This window comes from Emiliania huxleyi (genome assembly GCF_000372725.1).
Source record: "Emiliania huxleyi CCMP1516 unplaced genomic scaffold EMIHUscaffold_59, whole genome shotgun sequence".
Lineage (NCBI taxonomy): Eukaryota > Haptophyta > Isochrysidales > Noelaerhabdaceae > Emiliania > Emiliania huxleyi.
The window spans coordinates 566,061-586,924 of record NW_005197576.1 but is presented as its reverse complement, the minus strand read 5'-3'; the positions used below and the strand labels follow the sequence as shown (position 1 = coordinate 586,924).

At 65.6% G+C, this 20,864-nt stretch overlaps 6 protein-coding genes across 6 annotated transcripts; 4 read left to right on the top strand and 2 right to left on the bottom strand.

Annotated features, from left to right (window-relative positions):
- Positions 1 to 5,222: 5,222 nt before the first annotated feature.
- Positions 5,223 to 6,478, top strand: EMIHUDRAFT_104453 (hypothetical protein; the record flags this gene model as incomplete). The annotated part of the gene is made up of 2 exons (XM_005764568.1): positions 5,223 to 5,264; positions 5,711 to 6,478. The coding sequence occupies 2 exons, from the start codon at positions 5,223 to 5,225 to the stop codon at positions 6,476 to 6,478; spliced, it is 810 nt and encodes a 269-aa protein (XP_005764625.1).
- Positions 6,479 to 11,031: 4,553 nt separating this feature from the next.
- EMIHUDRAFT_214019 (hypothetical protein) lies at positions 11,032 to 11,859 on the top strand (the record flags this gene model as incomplete). The annotated part of the gene is made up of 1 exon (XM_005764567.1): positions 11,032 to 11,859. The coding sequence occupies one exon, from the start codon at positions 11,032 to 11,034 to the stop codon at positions 11,857 to 11,859; it is 828 nt and encodes a 275-aa protein (XP_005764624.1).
- A 329-nt stretch (positions 11,860 to 12,188) lies between these two features.
- Positions 12,189 to 13,228, bottom strand: EMIHUDRAFT_214018 (hypothetical protein; the record flags this gene model as incomplete). Its single annotated transcript, XM_005764566.1, has 2 exons — positions 12,189 to 12,737; positions 12,824 to 13,228. 2 exons carry the CDS (start codon positions 13,226 to 13,228, stop codon positions 12,189 to 12,191), a joined length of 954 nt encoding a protein of 317 aa, XP_005764623.1.
- Positions 13,229 to 14,740: 1,512 nt separating this feature from the next.
- EMIHUDRAFT_55673 (hypothetical protein) lies at positions 14,741 to 15,661 on the top strand (the record flags this gene model as incomplete). Its single annotated transcript, XM_005764565.1, has 2 exons — positions 14,741 to 14,868; positions 14,938 to 15,661. Coding segments are annotated over 2 exons (852 nt in total), but the record flags the coding sequence as incomplete, so codon positions are not given.
- A 318-nt stretch (positions 15,662 to 15,979) lies between these two features.
- EMIHUDRAFT_214016 (hypothetical protein) lies at positions 15,980 to 16,972 on the top strand (the record flags this gene model as incomplete). The annotated part of the gene is made up of 2 exons (XM_005764564.1): positions 15,980 to 16,657; positions 16,790 to 16,972. 2 exons carry the CDS (start codon positions 15,980 to 15,982, stop codon positions 16,970 to 16,972), a joined length of 861 nt encoding a protein of 286 aa, XP_005764621.1.
- Positions 16,973 to 17,711: 739 nt separating this feature from the next.
- Positions 17,712 to 19,668, bottom strand: Rad51-1 (Rad51 DNA recombinase; the record flags this gene model as incomplete). Its single annotated transcript, XM_005764593.1, has 7 exons — positions 17,712 to 17,924; positions 17,959 to 18,138; positions 18,515 to 18,592; positions 18,661 to 18,707; positions 18,826 to 18,940; positions 19,002 to 19,147; positions 19,224 to 19,668. 7 exons carry the CDS (start codon positions 19,666 to 19,668, stop codon positions 17,712 to 17,714), a joined length of 1,224 nt encoding a protein of 407 aa, XP_005764650.1.
- Positions 19,669 to 20,864: the final 1,196 nt, after the last annotated feature.

Sequence of the window (20,864 nt, the reverse complement as noted above, 5' to 3'; positions counted from 1 at the left end):
GGGGAGAAGAGAGATTGTTGGCAACGCCAAAGGGCTCTATCTTGTAGCGGTCCATGAGCCTGGGCGTAGCGCAGCGCTGGTGCGCCGTATGAGCGTAGAGCAGCCCGACTTGGCACACTAGTTGGCCGCAGACCCCGCGCGCAGCGCGCTCCGTGTTTGCAGACCCACCTGGCGGACTCGTTTACACTTCCAAGCTCAAGCCAGGCGCCGCAGGCCATAAAGAGGAGCGCAGATTAAGATGGCGCCGCAGGCTCCCCGGGCCGTCCGCGCACAGACCACAGGAAAAAACAAAAATCTATAAAACATCTATCAACACCACTAGGGGGTGGGTGGGCTCCGACCTCCCCACCTCCAATACTCTCCAATCCACAGCGTCGTCATCTTAGGCCGGGGATCCAGTCAGATCTCCGATCTCCATCTTCAATCTCCAATCTCCCAACGTCGTCATCTTAGGCCGGATTCAGTCAGATCTCCGATCTCCATCTCCAATCTCCAATCTCCAATCTCCAATCTCGATTCGGGGGCCCGGGGGAGGAGGGGGGCTCAAACCTTCAAGGAGATGCAATTTGGATTCATTCACACTGACCATCTCTCATCTCCAATCTCCAATCTTCTACTTGGCCACTGTCGCCGCCGGCAGCAATCTACGACCTCCATTTTCAATCTTCGATCTCACATCTGGGGCGGATGGCTGGGCGCTAGGATCTACAATCTGCATTCTCCATCTCCTATCTCCCACATTTTGGCCCGTGTTGCTGCTCAGCGATCTGCAATCCACAATCTCAATCTTCGTTCTTTAGTCTTGAATGGGGAACCGGACAGGAGGGATCTACTGGCGAGACTTGGGCGTGTCCGTGTGAGAGATCCGCTAGGATCTCCAGTCTTAATCTACTGACTCTACCCCAACGATCTACTGTTCTTGCGCAGAGATTTCCATTACTCGGGTGTGAGGTGAAACCACGCTACCAGCGCTTGGTCACATCAGCCCTGAGGTCAGATCCTTCTCCTCTGTTGATGGTAACACTTGTCTACTCGCTGGAGCCGAGCAGGAGGGCCCGGCGCACAACCCCTGGTCAACTCACGGTCCACACCCCGTAGGGGCGGGGCTGTTCCGAAAAAAAAGTGAGAAACGCCGCGGGCAGCGTGGCGCATGCCGCATCTACTTAAGAATAAGATGGCCACACTTATCCGTGTGATGCTATAACGTATAAGCCCGGAGGAGCGCCGAGACGCGAGAGCCATCCCAGCCCCAGCTGACACTGCGATAGCACTGTCTGACGATTCACCCAGTGGGTGCACCCAGAAAGAGCCGTTTGAAGAGCCGTCGAGCTACATGAGAGTTGAGACCCAAATCGTCGTGGTGGTGTGTACTTGTCCCCCTCCTCGGCGACACACGAGAGGCAAGCTCGTTTGCACACGGACCCACGACGCCCCCCGGCGCCTCACTCTGAGAGGTTCGAGTAGCCCTCCGCGCGCGGGCGCGGCCGGGCGTGCGACGGGGCCGTCGGTGACTCGACAGCCGGCGGCGGCGGCGGCGCGGGGACGAGCGGGAGCGGCGCCGCACCGTCGGGGGGGACGTGCTCTGCGCGGGCGGGGGAGCGCGACGCCTGCACGATTGCGCGCTCGAGCTCGCCGGTGGGGCGGGGCTGGACGCGACTCCACCCCGACCTCCGCCCCGACGGGTCGCTGTCGCGCTGGGGGCGGGGCTGGGCGCCGTGGCTCGTGGTCCCGCGGCGTAGCGCCTCGAGGCTCTCCAGCGCGGACCTCTCGTCCGAGAGCGCCGTCGAGAGCGCCGTGGCATCCGGGGGCGGCTGCGCGAGCAACACGGGTGGCGATGTGGACAACGAGCGGCGCAAGCCGCCTCCTCCGCAGCTCGCCCGGACCGCGGCTGGCTGGCTGTGGCCTAGGCTGTGGCGGCCCGCTCGACCCCGCTGTCGCTCTGCGGCGAGCACCTCCTCGCAGACGTGGCGCGGCAGCACGAGCAGGTCGCAGTACGTCGCGCACTCGGCGGTGGCTTGCGCGACGGGCGGCGCGGAGGCCGTGCGGCCGTCGGTGCCCTCGAGTGCCCGCTCTCCGAAAAAGTCGTTGTCGCCGAGGGTGGCGAGGAGGGTGCGCTCTTCGGGCAAGCCCCACTTGACCCACACGCGCACCGTGCCGCGCCGCACGAGGTAGAGCGTGTCGACGGGCCGCCCCTCCTACACGCGCGGCCGATCTCGGGTGATCTCGGGCAAGCTCGGGCGGTCTCGCGCCCGCACCCGCCGGCCGAGGACCTCCACGAGCAGCTGGCCGGGCATGCAGACCATCGGCTGCAGCTGCTGCACGAGCGCCACCACCGCCGACGAGGAGAGCGGGCGGAAGAAGGGGCAGTGCTGGAGGAGGTCGCCGTAGAGCGCCATCGTCAGGCGCAGCGAGAGCTCGCGCGGGAGCCCGGCCAGGTCGGAGCCGATCTCGTGCATGGCCTGCTGCGACGAGGAGAGCCGGTAGGTGAAGAAGTCGAGCACCTGCCGCTGCAGACCCTCGGGCACGTCGCTGCGCGCGAGGAAGCTCTGGATGAGCTCGAGCCGCTTGAGGACGTGGCCGCGCTTGGCGTCGAGCGTCTGCAGGGCTGCGGTCGCCGCGGCGATGGTGACAATGTTGATGAAGAGGCCGACGAAGAGTCCTCCGACGGTGAGGGCGACCTGTGCCGGAGAGAGAGAGGGGGGGGGAGAGAGGGCCGTCGGCGCACAGCTGAACTACTCGACCCTCGGCCAACCTCTCGGCTGTGCCTCTCGGCCGCCTCTCGGCCACCTCTCGGCTGTGCCTCTCAGCTGCCTCTCGGCCACCTCTCGGCTGTGCCTCTCGGCTGTGCCTCTCGGCCGCCTCTCGGCTGTGCCTCTCGGCCGCCTCTCGGCCACCTCTCGGCTGTGCCTCGACCTGGCCGGTGGTGGTCGGCTCGACGTCGAAGGGGACGAGGCAGGTCATGAGGGAGGCGCCCCACAGGAAGGCGACCGCGTACTTGTCCCGCAGTCCCGCGGCCTGCAGCTCGGAGCTCGGACCCCACCCGTCATCGCACGCGGCGGGGTCGTCGTCGTAGATATTGCACCCCGTCGTGCCGACCAGCCACCACAGGCAGCCGCTCCAGTGGCACGCAATCAGCAGCAGCGCCGACAGCTGCGCGACCCGGCCGGCCGCGTGGCCGAAGCGCCGCTCGAGCGGGAGGGAGACGTGGGAGTGGAGCCACGAGGTGGAGGGGCGGATCTTGGCGAGGTCGTTGCGGATCAGCTTCGGCACCACACGGCCCAGCCGCAGCAGCCGCAGCACGCGGACGATCGCCGGCGTGCCCGAGTGGTAGTCGCTGTCTCCGTCGAAAGTGTCGCCTCCGACGAACCAGGCGAAGGGGGCGGCGACGAAGAGGTCGAGCGCGAAGCGCGTGTGCAGGTAGTGCGAGCGGACGGCGGCGGGCTCGAGCACGACCATCCCGTCGAGGTAGTAGCCCGTGCGCATGGCGATGTACACCTCGACGAGGAAGAGCACGTCGAAGCCGACGTTGGCGACCGCCCACGGCAGCTTTGGGTGGAAGTGGTCGTCGAAGGCGATCTCGAGCGGCACGACCACCGCCACGAAGGCGACGCCCAGCATGACGAGCAGCCGCCACAGCTCGTGCGGCGTCGAGTGCGGGACGAGGACCTCGGCCCTGCGCTGCCCCAGCGTGAGCGACCACACTGTCCACGGCGCGGCCAGCAGGCAGCACGCGCACGAGGCAATCGAGAAGGCGCGCGAGGCTGCCCGCGGCGGCGGCGTGCGAGGCGACCGAGGAGGAGGCGCCTTCGAGCGGGTTGCCGCCGCAGCCGTCGACTCGGGAGCGGCGGCGACAGCTGAGACAGCTGCACGAGAAGAGCACCTCCGCAGCACTTGGTGCAGGTTCGACTCCCCCTCCGCCTCCTCCGCCTCCGCCACAGCAGCAGGAGCGGCGGTGCACCCGCCCTGCCCGTCATCCACGGGCTTTTGCTCCTCGCTCAGTGCGCTGTCGAGGCTCTGGCGCACCTCGTCCGGCTCTGCTCTCCCGCCTCCGCCATCGCAGTCTTGGAGGATGGCCGCGACGAGCTCGGCCTGACGGCGTGTGAGCTCTTGCAGCTCCGCCAGCTTTTTTGCGGCGGCCGGTTGCATGAGCACAGAGGTGAGGGCGGCGGCGGAGGCGGTGCGGGCAGCACGCGGAGTGCAGACAGTTGCCATATATATATATACAGGAATCCACGGCGCCAGGCGCCGAAAAAAGAGAAAAGACTTTCTTAGCTCCCCGGCCCTGGGTGTGCGGTTGCCGACTGCACTCCAAGTGCTCCAAGACCGAAAGTCTCTCGCACGACACCGGGTAGGGACTGGCACTACAAAGGCGACGGCTTCTAATAGAAGCCGTCGTCCCTCACAGATGCCGTCCTCCTCACAGAAGGCGTCGTCGGAATGGTAGTAAGAGAAAAGAATCCGCCGTACCGCGCGCAGTGAAAAGAGAAAAAGGAGTGTCACGCCCTGCGAGCGGGGCGGGGTGCGCGCTGTGCCTCGGGTTCGTGCGTCGCCCATCTCTCCAGGAGATGTCTTCTGCTCTATTTATTTATTAAGAGAAAAAGGAGTCCACCGCACCGCGCTGCGAGCCTGTCGCTGTCCCTTGTCGGAAGCAGGAGAACTAGGAGAGCGCAACCAGTAGGAGGCCCGCGCCTGCCCCCGTGCCGCCGGGTGCAACTTTGTCCTATACGAGAGGGGAATCCCTGGGACCCTGTCGTGTGTGGGTGAACCCTGCCCAGCCCCCCTCCGTGTCGCGATGCGCTCCCCACTCCCGTTCCCCTGTGTCCCTGATCGTCTCCTTCTCAAATCCTGCTCGTGCAGGTGGGGACCCTGGCCTGTCCTTCTCCCACCCCTTGTTTGGTGTCCGTCGTTTTCTTTCTTGGGGGGCGCCCACGCCGCCTAGCTCTGCGGGCGGGCCCCTCCACCCTTCACGTACGGATCATGTAGAGTCCCCACAATCGGCTGTCGTGGGATCGCTTGTCATGTGAGAGAGTGCGTTGTGTTCTTGTTTTCTATCCGCTTTCTCTTTCTTCTCAAGAGAAAAACGGTGCCTGTTTTCTTTCTTTCCCAGTGTCGTGCGAGGGAGTTTTGTTGTAAAATTCTTTCTTTCCACATGGACTGTTGATCGATCCCCCCGGCTTGTTTTGTCAGTGTTTGTGGAGCCGGTGGTGGAGAAGCTCGCATCCATGGGCGTCATGGAGGAGGTCTTCACCGACGGAGGCGAGGATGTGCGCAAGGGAGCGGTCGCGCACCCTCGGCCGTGGACGGCGGCCTGGCGGACAAACTCACACAAGACACTCAGCCAGCTGGGCTGCCGCACAATCCCGAGTGACTCGAGTAAGTGTACGGCACTAACGCTACTCAGGGCCACGCCCGGCCCCTGTCGCCCCCCCGCACCCACGGTGCCAAGGGCACAAACAACAGCAGGAACAGCAACAGGCGACAGGGCACGCGACGTGTGAGGCTAGCGCAGACTGCTGCGCCTCTATCTACTCGAGTTACGAGTGCAGACACGGACGAGACTACGTGTGGCTCTGAGTGGCTCAAGATCATGACGCTGCAGCCGACGCCGGTGCTGGTCAAGAAGGCGAAAAAGAAAGAAAGAAACAAACAAAACAGACAAACCCAGACGAGGGATGGGGGAGGAGGACAGGGTCCCCACCTGCACGAGCAGGATTTTGGAAGGACGATAAGAAGGCGAAGAAGAAGCGGAAGCTTTTTCTTCTTCTTCCTGGTACTTTCCTTTGGTATGGAGCAGGACGAGAGCCCGCGAATAACGCCTCGCCGCCCGATCGGCGCGGAGCGAGGTAGTTACTCGGTCGACGACAGCCGCGAGTCGATCGCGCGGCCGTTGACTGCCACCAAAATGACGCCTCAGCAGATCCATGCCGACGGCAGCGCAAACCTCGGCCGCGCCGACAACAGCCTCAGCCGTGCCATTCTGTGCCTGCAGTACGCCTTCAAGAACACCGCGCTGTACGGCGTCGGCGGATTCCTCGCCGGTTACGTCCTCATCCGTGGCGTCGAGCGCAGCAAGCTCGTCACCCGGTGGAGAGGCTGGCGCTGGCATGTGCCGGGCGCCGTCGGCATCGTGGCTTCAATCTTTGGCTCGCGCATGGGAATGCTCGAGGCGCTCGAGGAGCTGCAGCAGCAGGGACACGCGCGCATCCTCGAGGAGAAGAAGTCATTTGCCGCCGACAGAAACGCCGCGGCGCCAGCAGAGGACCCGCCAGATGCGCCGCCACCGCCGCTGGACGCGCCTCGGCCACGCCTGGCCGCGGCCGCGGCCGCAGCCACAGGAGCGACGACCAAGGACAGAGTCGCGGCGGCGTTTGCGCTGCGGGCGGAGCGGGAGAACTCTGAGATTGTGCGCGAGCCGGCGGTCTGGATGTCCTCCCCGCCCTCTACCGCTGCTGGGAGCTCGGCCTTGCCGCGGCCCTAGGCGGCCCCTGAGAGCTCGGCCCCCGTCCTCGTGTCGCGTGTGTGTGACGCTGTGTCGCTGGGTCTCACTGATTCCAGTCGCTAGTCGAGTCAGTGTCAGCTCTGCGCCGCGCCACTCTCATCGTGTGGGCTGTGGCCCGCACCTCGAGCCGTGCACGGTGCCGTGGTGTGTCACGCGCTTCGCTCTTCAGTCTACTCATCTCAATGTGTGATATCATTCATAGCACCGCGACGAGATCTTCTGTGCGCCGGACATCCGTGTTGGCCCCGCGACTGGGACAATCTCTTGCGGCTTCTCGCACGAAACGTCAAACGACAGCGTTTTGCCGGTTAATGTGGTGTCGGCTGGAGCCTGGACGGCTGCCGCCGGCTGGCCGGTGAGGCTTCGTTCGCGATGCTCCCTATGCGCTGGCTACCGGCGGGATGCGCAGCGCCCACTCAATCGGAAGGCTGGAAAGAGGTACTGGGGCAGCGTGGAGGTCCATCGGCGGCGAGATGCAGAGCGTGCCGCCTTGGACTTTCTTGGTCGTTATAGTGCAGTCATCCTCAACGTCACTGACCGTGAAGTCGTTCCTTCGCTGCTCCTTCTTTTCCCGCCAGCGAGCGGCTGCCATGCTCGGTACCGCCAGTCCTTCATCCACATAGCCCATCAACCGCACCGCGCCCGCGCGCCAATCCTTCAGGGCCACTGTGCCGCTGGCCCGCCAGTCCTTGATCGCCTTGGAGGACTCCGTCGTCGATGCGAACGGTACGGATAGCAGCACCAGAGCGAGCCGGATCATCAGAGTAGACCCCCACCTGCGCGGGTGTTGCCGACACTCTACTCTGATCTGGCTTTGCCGAAGCAAGTTTTTCTTCCTTTCCCGCGAGGCCTACCCCCCCCTCCCTGAAGTCTACTCATAGCGGTGGTTGAGGCCGATTGCCTCAACTGTCAACCACGTGGTTGACAGAGGCCTCAACCCTCAACCAAGTGGTTGACAGACCCCTTCAACCCCTCAACCACGCGGAATGGCTGTTCACACCCCCCGCGCAAAGGTCTGAACACACATTCTCTGTGAACCATTCATGTCGTCTTCTTTAGACGCCTGGATGCTGCATTTGACGCGCCGTTTTTACGAGTACTTGCTTCAGCTACGTGCGTGAATGGGAGGTGTGATGCAAAGAGGAGCGCTGACAGCCATCGAAGGCCCCCGCACGGGGGGGGTCCCGGCCGACGTCATGGTCGTCCGCGGACGCGGCCCTCCGTCTCCGGAGACATTACCGAACTCAAAAGTGCTTACCAAAGGCAGATACGAGCTCAGCTCAGTGAGATCTAGCAGCACATACCCTCAGTATCCAGAATAGTAAAGTCTGAAAAAGTCGGTCCGACCGCGCAGAGCGGTCTGGCTGTCTGCAAGGCTTCCGTCCGAGCCCTGAGAAATGTCGGAGGCATGTCGGCCCATGTTCGCGATTTTGATGGCGTTGCCCTTATTGCACGTGCCACGTGTCGTGAAACAGACACCGCGCCGGCCACGCACCCTTGTTCCCGGAGGCCAACTCGAACAGGTTTGAGCAATGGCCGCCTTCCATGCTCGACACGTCCGCCCGCCATCAAGTTGTAAGTTGAGTGGCAAAATGCAGCAGGAACTTAGTTGCCTCAAAGGCCGCCCTGCTCGAAGGCCGCCCTGCTCTCGGCATTGTGTTGTTGACTGATAGCACTGTCTGATGCATCCAACCAGAAAGAGCCGTCGAGAGCCATCGAGCTACATGAGACCCAAGTCGTCGTGATGTACCAGGAATCGAAACTAGCGCCCAAATTGAGATCTCAGGATTGACATTAATTTCTCGCGCCTGCTTCCGCTGCTTGAGGCTCGCCAAACAGATCTGCGTCTATGGCCGTGTGCAACGTCAAGTCGTTAACGATCATCGCGCCAACCGCGACTCTGTTGCTTTTATGCGGCAGCATTCACCGTGACTCTTGCCGTGGATGGTTAGTGACCGCGGTTGCTTACGCGATACTACGCCGTGAGCTGAGCTTCACCAGCCGTTTCTCTTCCTTCCCTTGCCTTCTCTTGCCGTCCGTTCTCTGTGCGCATTCCACTGCATGCGGCATCACAAGCGTCTTCTGCCGGGCGCGCATCTGAACTCGTACCTGGTAGGCCATCGCTTTGCTGAAAGATCAGGCGCCTGAATGGCGACAGTGAGCGTCTTCTACTTATGGATTGCGCTCGAAGTACGAGGAGCGCAAGAGCGCGCCGCAGGCGAACCTTTTTTCTGGCGGCACGGCTGTTCCAATTTATCTTGTGTCTATCTGTAGGAGTGACTTCAAGAAGTCACTTAGTGACTTCTCGAAGTCACTCGCCCCCGCGCGCACAGTACGTGCTCTAGCGTCGGCCCGTGCACCGTGCGAGCCCCTGGCGAGCCCCCGCGGACTCGGCCCCAGTCGGGCCGCGACGGGAGAGGCTCTTAGAGCAGCTTGGCGGCGTTCACTTGGAAAACTTCGTCATAAAATTGTTTTCTCCTTCCTCGAGACGATTGCGCTGAGCGCTCGTCCCCGCGGGCAAGAGGCGATATACGGCGCTGCCTCCGCACCGCTACGCGATGACACAAGCGACGCAATCCGGCGACATGCAGGCACCCAATGCTGTGCCGGAGGCTGACTGGTCGAGGCGGTCGACCTCGTCGTGGCTCTTCCACGCGCCGCCGCTTCTCGTGTGGACAGCTGGTTCGGCTCGGACGCAGTGGACAAGAGGACCACCACATTCGCTGGCACACCGCGGCCGACGCTGTCTGCGCTCCCACGCAAGCGCCGGTATCCAAATCGAATGCATGCGTTACTGCGCTTACTGCGCGCCGCCGCCTACCTCAGACTCTCAATACCAATGCGCACGCTCCGGCATCGACTACATTGGTCTGCGCGAATTCGAGGCGCCGTGCGACGTTTGAGGCGGACAGCCCTAGGTGACACGGCGTCTGTGCTCGTGTTTATTGTGCTCGTGTTCAAGCAAGAAGCATCAGTGCGGGTACATGCGGTCCTACCACTGCACACAGTGCTTCCCGGACCCGAGCCAGGTTGGCTACGCGATCTGCAGCCCGGTCGGGACAAAAGCTGGCGACCCTCACCGGCTTTGCCAAGCACCTGCTCGAAGAGGAGCCGTCGCATCGGGCACAGCAGCACCCCCCCGCCGCGACGCGGCGATCGTTCATCGCCGTACCGGCGACCTGAGCCTGCGCCTGCGCCGGCAGCGGCGGCGCCGGCCGCCGCGGCGCCGGCAGCCGCAGTGCCCCGTGCGCGCCGCCGCATCATCTAGAGGTGAGACGGGGTGAGTGGCGAGTGTGCGGCGGCCGGAGGGCGCGTCAGACGACCGCGAGGGCGGCCCACATGCGGAGTGACTTTTAGAAGTCACCCCGTTTCGGGCGTCTCACCGGCGTACTTGAGGTGCTTCAGACGGACGCAGTGGGCTGTCGGCAAGGTAGGTGAGTGTCTAGGGGTCATCTCTAGGCTGGTTAGCCTTGATTTTGATCAAAAATTAAATATTCTTAGCTTCGCCCTTGCCTCCGACGCTAGAGACAGTCACCACGGATACATACGTCCGTGGGAGTGCCCCCCTCCCCCACCTGCCCTGCTTACACAGGATAGCATGCCCCGAGAACGGCGGCATTTGGCGGGGGTAACCTGGGAAGGAGGTTTGGTTGTGCTTTCTTTTTTTGCTCTCGAGGGAATGTTCTCTCGACGCCACTGGCCTTCTGAGGTTTCGTGCTGGTGACGTCCTTCTTGGCACTTCGGGCGTCGGTGTGTGTGGTGAATTCCCTCGGTTTTTAATGTGTTATTTTTATTTATTATTTTTGGCCATATCATCGGACGTTGAGTGGGCACCATCTCCAGTCCATCATCTACGATGCCAACCCGAGCCGCCCGCCGCTCGAGGATCGAGTGGCCTCCGGATCGAATCGGCACCTTGACCCTTATAATTTTTTTTCACATCTTGAGCGGGCCCAATTTTGCTCAGATGCACCTCCGAATTCGAACTCACGTCATCACGCTTAGCGCTTGGTGTGTGTCCGTTTTTCGTCACGGGTCCTTGATTTTGATCAAAGATCGGCGCAAGAAACGGTCGCGATGCCTCGTGTGAACGCTTTGAAGAGAGTGACTTCTCGAAGTCACTCGGTCCTACGGAGAGACACTTGTGATCACGCGCGAGCCTGTGAATAGGCCCCGGAGGCCTCAACCCCCAACTAAAGGGTTGACGGGGGGTCTCAACCGTCAACCAGATGGTTGAGGGGGGGCCTCAACCCTCAACCCCTCAACCACCCCTATGGGCGGACTGAATTAGCCACTGAATACTTCCAGCCACCCTCACCGGCCCCGCGGGTTGGACTCGCTCAGCAAGCGAAGCAAGCATAGCCGCTGCATGGCCGGGCGCGCAGCTCCTGGGGGTGCGCGGTCGCATATTGAAACGCGCGAGTCCCGACACGACGTCGACCGACGAGGAGCTCGTCGGCCTGCTCGCTAGCCTGCGCGGCCAGCCGTGCGACCAGCAGCTCGTCGACCGGCTTAGGGCGGCGGCGGCCGCGATGGCACTGCTCGAGCAGCCAGAAGCGCTCGCAGCAGCAGAGCGAGCGGGCATCTGCGCGTCGTCGCTCATTCCGCGCCTGCAGCAGGCCGTTGTTCACGACGCGGACGATGCCTCCGGGCTGGCCGCCGCCCTCTCGGAGCTCATCTCCAGTCTGTCTGGCCAGGGAGAGCACACGCTTCGCCTCGCAGTGCGAGAGTCGGCGCTTCTGCTGTGGTGCCGGCCTCGGGGCGCCGGCACGGGCACGCGGCTCTGGCGCGCCTCGCAGCTGTGCGCGTGGGCGTGCGAGACGCACTGGGCCGGGCTGGACCTGACGGGCAGCCGCGTTCTCGAGCTCGGGTGCGGCACCGCTGCGGCAGGCCTAGCGGCCGCGGCACTCGGAGCGAGAGAGGTGACCCTGACAGACGTCGACCCCGCCGCCCTCCGGCTCGCCAAGCGGAACGCGGCGAGGAACTTCCTCCCGAATGTGCGCGTGGCGCACCTCGACGCCGAGGCGAGCGAGGCGAGCGAGGCGGCGGCGGAAGGCCGGTTCGACCTCCTCCTCGCCGCCGATCTCGTCTACGGCTTCGTGTCGCCGGACCGGCTCGCGGCGACGGCGGAGCGGCTGCTGGAGGGCCCCCACGCGAGGGCGCTCTTTGTGCACGACGGCGACGGGTGCCGGTCGGAGGGCGCGCGCCAGGGCGTCGCTGGCTTTGTCGCCGCCGTCGAGGCCGCAACGGCGCTGCGCTGCGTCCGCAGCGAGACGGTCGACAAGGATTGGGTGACGGGGAGAGAGCTCGCTGCCCCGCTGCTCCTACAGCTGTTTGCGGCGCCCCTCCACCCAACTTGACCACGGACGGACCACGCAGACCAACGAAGCAACGTCTCTCGACACTGTGTGTGTCGACACTGTGTGTTTCGTACGCGGTCTCTATGTGTGATGACGTCGCACGTAAAACCGGGCGCGGCAGAGACTTTGTGTACGGAGGGAACGACCCCACTGAGACTTGACGGCACACCCGCGACCCGGCTGCGACCTGCATTGAATCAATGAAATCGCTGCGTTGCGCGCGGCTTGCGCGCGCGCGCGCGCTGCTGCTGCTCGCTCCTTGTGCGCGGATCGGCGCGCCGGGGCGCCCAGCCGGCCACAGACACGGGACACAATCGTCGCAGCGTCCGTCAGAAGTACGCCGTGCCCAGCGTCTGCCGGTCGTGCTCCTTCTTCGCCTCCGACCTAAGGTGCCGCACCGCCTCCGTGGCCCCGTCCTCCTCCGCCGCCGCGCTGGCCGTGACGAGCGGCCGCTCGAGGCGGGTGGCGTACGGCGGCTCGAGCACGGCGCGCTGCAGGGGCGTGAGGCCCTCCATCGCGCCGGGAGGGATGTCGAGGTAGCCACGGCCGTAGCCCATGTTCGGAGGCGCGAAGCGGTAGATCGCGACGCGCCGCTCGCGCTCCGCGCGCCACGGGGTCGCGCCGTGCACCGTCGCCTCCGACCAGAGGACGACGTCCCCTGCCCGGGTGGCTGGGTGGTGGATGTGCTCGGCAAAGGCCGAGCCCACCCCGTCCGCAAAGTCGGTCGGCACGGGCAGGTTGAGCTTGTGCGAGCCTCGCACGATGCAGAAGCCGCCGTCGCCCGGCTGGTGGTCGCAGAGCTGCACCGAGGCGGCCAGCAGCGACGTCCACAGCTGCCCGTGCACGCAGCGGTACTGCAACTCCGGGTTGAAGACGCCCTGAGGGCGCGAGGGCGCGAGGGCGCGAGGATGAGGGTGCGAGGGTGAGGTGTGCAATCTGAGAACGGGAGGTATCAGTGCTGCACCTGAGGCACGCCGTCTGCGCCCGAGATGGGGCCGCCGTGCAACTTGAAGCCCTCCGAGTCGGGCCCCTGCGCGACGAGGAGCGGCTGGTGGTCCATCCGGTACCCCTCCCCGCATAGGGCCCGGTAGTACGGGACTAGCCTCGGGTGTGTGAGCATGTCGCGAAAGAGCTTCGACTGATCTGCCTGCCACCAGAGCATGCCGCCCATATCCATCCGTGGTCCGCTCGCCGCCATCGGCGTGCCGCTCTTGGCGTTGCGCAGCGCCGCGGCACCACGGGCCTTGAGCTCCTCTGCGGCGTGCGCATCCACGGCTGCGTTGGCTGCTGCAACCTCTTCGGCGGTGAAGACGCCTCGAACGACCAGGAAGCCGTTGAGGTCGAATAGGAAGCTCTCCTCCTCAGTCATGGCGGCGGCAGCGGCAGTCATGACGGGACGGATAGCGGCGCGAGAGATCGAGGCGAGCGGGGCCGGTGCTCGGAGGACAGAGAGCATACAGTGGCCGAGCCTGGGAGAGGGAAAGTAGCCTTGACGGAAAGTTCCAGTGGAATTTCCAAAAAAGAAATCCAAAACCGGAAGACACGCGAATTGCCCGTGCCTTTTGGTGTACCCCGTTTGTGCCGCGTCCAGGCCTCTCAGTTCGCGGGGTGAACCGTGAACCCGGTTCATGAACCAGTTCGCGGTTCACGGCTCGTTCACGGTTCGCGGTTCACGGACTCGGGGCGGGGTCTGGTCGGTTCGCGGTTCAGGGTTCACGGACTCGGGGCGGGGGCTAGTTGGTTCACGGTTCACGGTTCACGATTCAGTCGTGAACTGAGAGGCCTAAAAAGAAAGAGCCGCTGCGGAGGCGGTGGAGTGCGGCTGAAGCAGGTGGAGCTTGCGGGCGACGAAGAGGACGCCAGCGCCATCGCGGGCGCTGAGGATGAGAGGGAGGAGGACGAGGAGGAGCGCGCGTCGGGCGCCGTCAAGTGCGCCGTGTTGGGCCATTATATCAAGGGCTCGGGCGGCGCGCTGGCGGCGGTCCCTTTCGTGCTCTGCTTCCTCGTGCAGGCGGCGCTCGAGCGCGGTGCCGACCTGTGGCTCGGCTTGTGGTCGAGCGGCGAGGCGGACGATGCGGCGGGCGCCGGCAGCCCTCGATCGCGCGTGGAGGAGCTGCAGCCGCTCTACCTGTACCTCGGGCTCTCCCTCGGCTCGGCCGGCACGACGATGCTGATCCTCCTCCTCGCGGCGCACACCAGCTGGCGCGCGAGCGGCGCGCTGCACGCGCAGCTGCTCGATGCGGTGCTCGGCGCACGGCAGGCCTTCTTCGACGCGACGGCAGTTGGGCGCATCCTCAACCGCTTCACGCGGGATACAAACACCATCGACGAGCAGGTAGGCTGGACGCTCTTCCACTCGGTGCTTCAGCTCCTCGAGCTCCTGTCGATGCTCGGCGTGCTCGTGCTCGTCACGCGCACGTTTGCGCTCGCCGCGCTGCCGCTCCTCTTGCTCTTTGTGCAAATTGGACGAGCCTATCGCCCCGCCGGCCGCGAGCTCGAGCGGCTCGTCGCAGTGCGCAACTCGCCCCTCTTCCAGCTCTTCACCGAGGCGCTGCATGGCGCGCCGCTCATCCGTGCCGCGCGACTCACGTCGCTGCACGAGCGGCGATACCGCTCGGCGCTGCTGCGTGCTGAGCGAGCGCGCTTCAGCCGCGGCGCCGTGCAGCGATGGCTCGACCTGTCGGTGCAGCTGCTCGGCTCGTGCATGGTCGCTCTCGTTGTAGCCTTCGCCGTCGCCGCTCGCGCCACGGAGGGCGGTGGCGACGGGCCCGGGGAGAGCGGAAGCGGTGGCGTCGGCATGTTCGACAGCCCTGGCGAAGGCGGCGGCGGCGGCGGCGGCGGCGGCTCGTCGTCGTCGAGCGGCGGGCTCATCGGGCTCGCGCTCTCTTACGGCCTCGGCATCGCCTACGCGCTGCAAGGCGCGCTGCAGGTCGTGCTGCGCCTTGAGATCGACCTCGTCTCCGTCGAGCGGAACCTACAGTACTGCGAGGAGACGCCGCAGGAGGAGCCGTGCCGGATGCGGATCACGGGTGGCGGCGGCGGCGGCGCGGCCGTGTCGTTGCGCCGCCGCACAAACAGGCGGTCCGCGCGTGTGCATAACGTCGAGCCTGCACCGCTCTGCGACGCGTGGCCCGACGCAGGGCGACTCGCCTTTGTTGACGTGACGCTGCGCTACCGACCGGAGCTGCCGCCGGCGCTGCGCGGCGTGTCCTTCTCCGTCGAGGCTGGCGAGCGGCTCGGCGTCGTCGGCCGGTCGGGCTCGGGCAAGAGCTCGCTCGTGTCTGCGCTGCTGCGGCTCGTCGAGGTAGAGAACGGCGCCATCTCGGTGGACGGCGTCGACGTGCGCAGCGTGCCGCTGGCCAGACTGCGCGCGGGTATCGCCGTCGTGATGCAGGACGCCGTCATGTTTTCGGGCGACCTCCGCTACAACCTCGACCCGGCGAGGGCGTGCACCGACGAGGCGCTCACGCGCGCCCTGCGGCGGGTGAGGCTGTGCGCCGAGGCGGACGACGCGGCCGAGAAGCTCAAGGAGGCGGTCGGCGAGGGCGGCGACAACTGGAGCGCCGGGCAGCGCCAGCTCATCTGTCTGGCGCGCGCGATTCTGCGCGGCGCCAAGGTGCTCGTCTGCGACGAGGCGACCTCGTCCATCGACGCAGAGACAGACGGCGTCGTTCAAGGCGTGCTTCGCGAGCGGCGCGCGACGATGCTCGTCATCGCCCATCGCCTCGAGACGATCCTCGACTTGGACCGCGTGCTGCTCATGGACGCGGGCGCCGTCGCCGAGGAGGGGCCGCCAGCAGAACTCGCGGCGAGGGTGGGCGGCAGCTTTGCCGCGCTGCTGGGGTCGAGGGGAGAGGGGATCCCCGGCCGAGGGTGACGGTGCCGCGGTGTTTGTAATTACGTAGCTTGACGGTAAAATCCTACAGAGCGCGACCACTTTCTCCCTATATAACACGCTATTTGCAACGTGTGTGTATGAAGAACAGTCAGGCTCGGACTGGACACCAAGAGACAACCCCCTCTCTCTTTTCTCCCAGTAAGCTAAAAGTACGACACCAACGCGGGGACGCGGGACAGAATAGGCCCAAACTTGGGCCTCTAGGGTTTGTTTCGCCAATTGATGCACCGGCGCTACCAGCTCGCCTGTGCGTCCGGCCTCGCGGCGGTCGTATGCGTCGAGACGCGGAGACGGAGCGCGCTCAGCGACCCGCTGCCCGCTGAGTACTCCGCCGCCAGCGCGCTCGAGTGGCGGTACAGCTTCTCTCGCGATGCCGTCGCCAGCGCCTGCCCTAGCGCCAACCTGACGCCGCTCGAGCTGGATGACGAATCGCGCGCGTGCGCCGCAGCGCGCGACCGCACCATTGTGCACGCTCTCGCGTCTGGGCTGCTCCGCCTCGCCGGCTTTTCGCAGTACGACCGGCAAGCGCTCCTCGATGCACCAGAGATGCACCTGCTGAGCACGCCAATGTGGCGGGCGCTGCTCGGCGAGGGAGCCTGTGGCGGCCGCGCCCTTGATGTGGGCGCCGGGTGCGGCTCCATCACCGAGCGCATCGCGCCGCTCTTTGAGGCTATTCATGCGACGGAGGTGTCCGAGTGGCTGGCGTGGCGGCTGCGCGCCCGAGGCATCCCGACCGCAGTGGCCCACGACCCTGCCGACGCGCACGCGCTGGCCAGCGCCGGGCTCCCCACCTGCGGCTACGACGCCGTCTTTGCGCTCAACGTGCTCGACCGAGTGCCGGACGTTGACGCCTTCCTCGCCGCGCTCTCCTCGCTCCTCGCACCTGGCGGCCGGCTCGTGGTTGCCCTGCCGCTGCCGCTGCGGCACGCCGTCTCGCACCACGCCGCGATCAACGCGCCCGCGCCGGCGGGCGAGGCGGCCGGCGCTCCGCGAGACGTTGTTCCGCTCCCCATTCGCGCGAGCAGCTGGGAGGAGGCGGCTGGTGAGGCTTGCATCGCCCTCGAGCGGAGCGGGCTGCGAGTGCTGAGGCTCGTGCGGGCCCCGTACCTCTCGCAGGGCCTGAGCCTGCTCGGGACCGCGAATCGCCCATTCGTGCTGGACGACGCTGTTTTCGTGTGTAAGAGGGCGGAGAGGGGAGAGCGAGAGGATGGGTGAACGGGTCGTCGGGGGGTGATCCACATCCAGCGTGAGACGTGAGGTCTCTCTCGTCTCTCGTCTCTGCACTCTGGTGTGAACATATATAGATGTGTTCCTTGTCGCAAAAACGAAGTAGAGGGTAGACGTCGGTACAGACAGTAGAGAGAGCTCGATGTACCCGGCAGGAAATTCACAAACGTATACGTGTGTGCGTGCAGACTGCAGCCGCTCTGCTTCTCACACACATGTACATGTGGTGGGCAGCCTCCAGCCACTCACTGTACGGTAGTTCAGACTGTAGACACTCTGTGCCACTCTCAACACGAGCGGCCCCCGCTGCCGCACACACACGCCAGTCTCCACAGCAGTGAGAGATCAGTGTGTGTGCGGCCCACATCGCGCGCACGCCCTCCTTCGCGGAGCACTCGCCCACGAAACACGACAGGGGCCGAGCTCACGCCAGAGTCGCGCGGGCCGCGCCGCAGTCTGCACGCCGAGATTTGGGTGTCTGGTAGGCGAGCTGCTTCACGGCGGGCGGCTCGGCCTCTGCAGTGGCCGGGGCGGGAGCGCCCCGACCAGTATTCCATGCCCCACGATACCTGGGGGTTTGGGCCTCCGCATGAGCTTCCCCTGCCCTGGGTCCAATGGTAGAAGGGTGGTCCCTTTCCCCTCCCCGGTTCGGGGGCCTGCAGGAGCCCCCCCCCCCCCCCCCGCCCCCTCGGGCCCCGCGCGAGGCGGCTCACTCGGCTCACTCGCCTCACTCGGCCGCGTCCCCGATGCCGGCCCCGTGGATGGCGAAGGTCGCCTCGCCCTCGGGCAGGCAGGGCGAGTCGTACACCTTGCAGACTCGGTTCTCGCCGCGGCCCTTGCGGAAGTAGAGCCGGGTCGTCGACGCGTGCGCGATGATGTTGCCTCCGATCGGCTTCTTGTTGTCGCCGAACGAGGCGCCGCCGTCCACCTGCGCCACCACCTGCGAGCCGGCGCCTCCACACCGCGTCAGCGACAGGGCCATGCGGCGCGCGCCTCCGGGCGCCAGGCGGAGCGCCCGCCTGGTTGGTGATGACGCACGCGACGCCGAACTGGGCGGCCAAGTTGGAGAGGGCGCGCAGGAACTTTGCCAGGTGCATCTGCCTCGCCGAGAGCTCGCCGCGGCCGGAGTAGTCGGTGCGGTACAGACCGGTCGCCTCCGAGGGCACGGCGTGCAAGTGTCACGGGCGTGTGGCGGACGTGTGTCAGTCAGAGGCTGGTGGCACGGTGACCAGCCGCCGGGTCGATGATGATGAGCCGAGACCGGCGCAACTACGTCCCGGCTGCCTCTCGGCTGCCTCTCGGCTGCCTCTCGGCTGCCTCTCGGCTGCCTCTCGGCTGCCTCTCGGCTGCCTCTCGGCTGCCTCTCGGCTGCCTCTCGGCTGCCTCTCGGCTGCCTCTCGGCTGCCTCTCGGCTGCCTCTCGGCTGCCTCTCGGCTGCCTCTCGGCTGCCTCTCGGCTGCATCTCGACTCATCTGTGCTGCGTCTGTGCTGCACTCGACTCATCTGTGCTGATTCTGTGCTGCTTCTCACCGAGTCGATGATGATGAGCCCGAACCGCGTGTCGGACATCATGCCCGCCGCCTCGGCGAGGAGCTGCAGCTGGTGCTCCTACCTCCTCAGCCGTGAATGACTCTCTCGTCTCTCAGACTCAGCGAGGAGCGGCAGCTGGCTCGCACCGAGTTGTACGCGCGCGCGTACGCCACGTTGTCGAGCACGTCGGCACCTGCGGGGGCGGCGATCTGAGGCGGCCCCGCCGTGCGGCGGCGGCGGCGGAGGCCGGCAGCGGAGGCGGAGGCAGCGGCGGCGGCGGCGGCAGCGGCGGCGGCGGCGGCGGCAGAGACGGCGGCGGGGGCTGTGCGCGCCGTCGAGGCCGTACTTCTCCGCGATCTCGCAGAGCCGCTCGGGGCGGAAGGTGCCCTCGGTGTCGATGTACATGGCCTTTCCCTCGGCGCCGCCCTAGGTTGGGGGTGCGGAGGGCGGGCTGTCGGGCAGGGCTGCAACGGGGCGAGCCGCCGACCCACAGTTTTGCGGGGAAGTGTCCGGGAAGTGTCTGGGAAGTGTCCGGGAAGTGTTCGGCCCATCCTGGCCTCGCCTGCTCGAGAGGCAGCTGCGTGGTGACGCAGAGGGTGTGGCACAGCTGCGTCTTGCCGGTCCGAAACTCGCCTGCCAGGGCGGGCGGCGCCGCGTGTGAGGCTGCGCCCCGCGACGGGGCGCTCTGCGCCAGGCCCCTCCGACGCACCAAAGATTTCGGTGATGGATCCCGTCTCGATGCCGCCGCGCAGCAGGTCGTCGAGGTCCTGCGAGGCGACGGGGGATGACGCGACGAGTCGACGGCGAGGGAGGGCGGAGGGCGGCGGGGCGGGCGGCGATGGCGAGCAGCGGGGGCGGCGCGCCTTGGAGCCGGTCGTGAGGTGGAGGGTCTCCTGACGCTGCTGGTAGATTTCTGTTGCGGAGGAGAAGCCCATGTCGACCATCTTGTGCGCGGCCGCCAGCAGCTTGTCCACCTTCTGGTCCGATATCCCCTTGATCTCGCCGAGCTCCTTGCGCGTCGCGTGCGCGACCGCCTCGACGGTGTGGAAGCCCTTCTCCTTGAGCTTCTTGAGATCGGCGGCGTTGATGCCAGAGCCCTCGAGCTGCTCAAGCTGCTGCCACGCGCCGGGCGCCTGCGTCTGGCCGTCGCCCATCAGCGCATCGCCGCCAGCCTGTGTCGGCGGCTGCTGCACGAGCTGTTGCTGCGCCATCGCGTCTGTCCCGAGCGGAGCCTGTCGCCGCGAGCACGGAACCTGCCGAGAGGCGGAGCGAGACGTGTGGCGGGGGGGGGGGAGCGTCGGGCGGGGAGGGAGGGCGCAACGGAGGGCGATCGGAGAGGCCCTGTACCGAAGGTGTGCCGCAAACTGCCAGCCGGGACGAGCGGGAAATAACCCTTCGAAGGCCGCGTTGGGGAGAGAGAGTGTTTGTTGTCGCGTTGGTGTCCAGTCCGAGCCTGGCTGTTCTTCACCTGCCTACCTTAACCTAATCTAAAAGGGGTGAGGAACACATCCCTTTCTCGACTGTCTGAGCTTGTGCGTCTTGGGTCCGGGGTTGTGTTTTTGTGTGAGGAACGCACCGACCCAAGTTGATTGCGCTTCGGGGCCAGCGCCTTCAATTGCGCCCCAATCTCGTCCGTCGTCCCACGCGAGTGTGCAACCTCCCCAACCGTGCGGCGCCGCAACGGCTCCCCCTTTTGGAAACTTAAACTTCGCGACGTCATTTCGCTTTTAGATGCTTTTGCGTGTTGCGCGTACGCCCAGAACTGTATTCGCGCCGCGCGGCATTGTGAGTGCGCGACGCAGCCAACGTAGCGGCGAGGCGCGGCGCGGGGCGCGCACACTCTGCATGCGAGGGCTCGAGGCGGCGTTGGCGGCCGCTGGGCAGGGTGACGAGGCGGCCGTGCGGGCTTGGCTTGACAGCGGCGGACAGATTGACTCATGCCATGACGGCGTCACGCTGCTGACAGCCGCCGCCGGTGGTGGCCACGAGCAGCTCGTCGCCACACTGCTGGAATGCGGCGCCGATATGGACCGGCAGGAGAACAGGGGTCAAACCACCGCTCTGATGGCCGCCGCCCTCGGCAACCAGCACTTGGTTGCGTCTCGCCTGCTACGGGCGGGGGCGAACTTAAATCTGCGGTGTGCGGAGGGCAAGACTGCGCTGCAGTACGCCATGGAGAGGCGTACCACTGAGTACCACACTGAGTGCGTCGAGGTCTTTCGGGACCACCTCATCACGGTGACAGCGGATCAGCAGGAGGCGGCGATGAGCGCGGCTGGTATGCAGCTGATGCTCGTCAACGTGCCGCCAGGCATGCGCCCAGGCGACCCGATGGTTGTAAGAACACCGA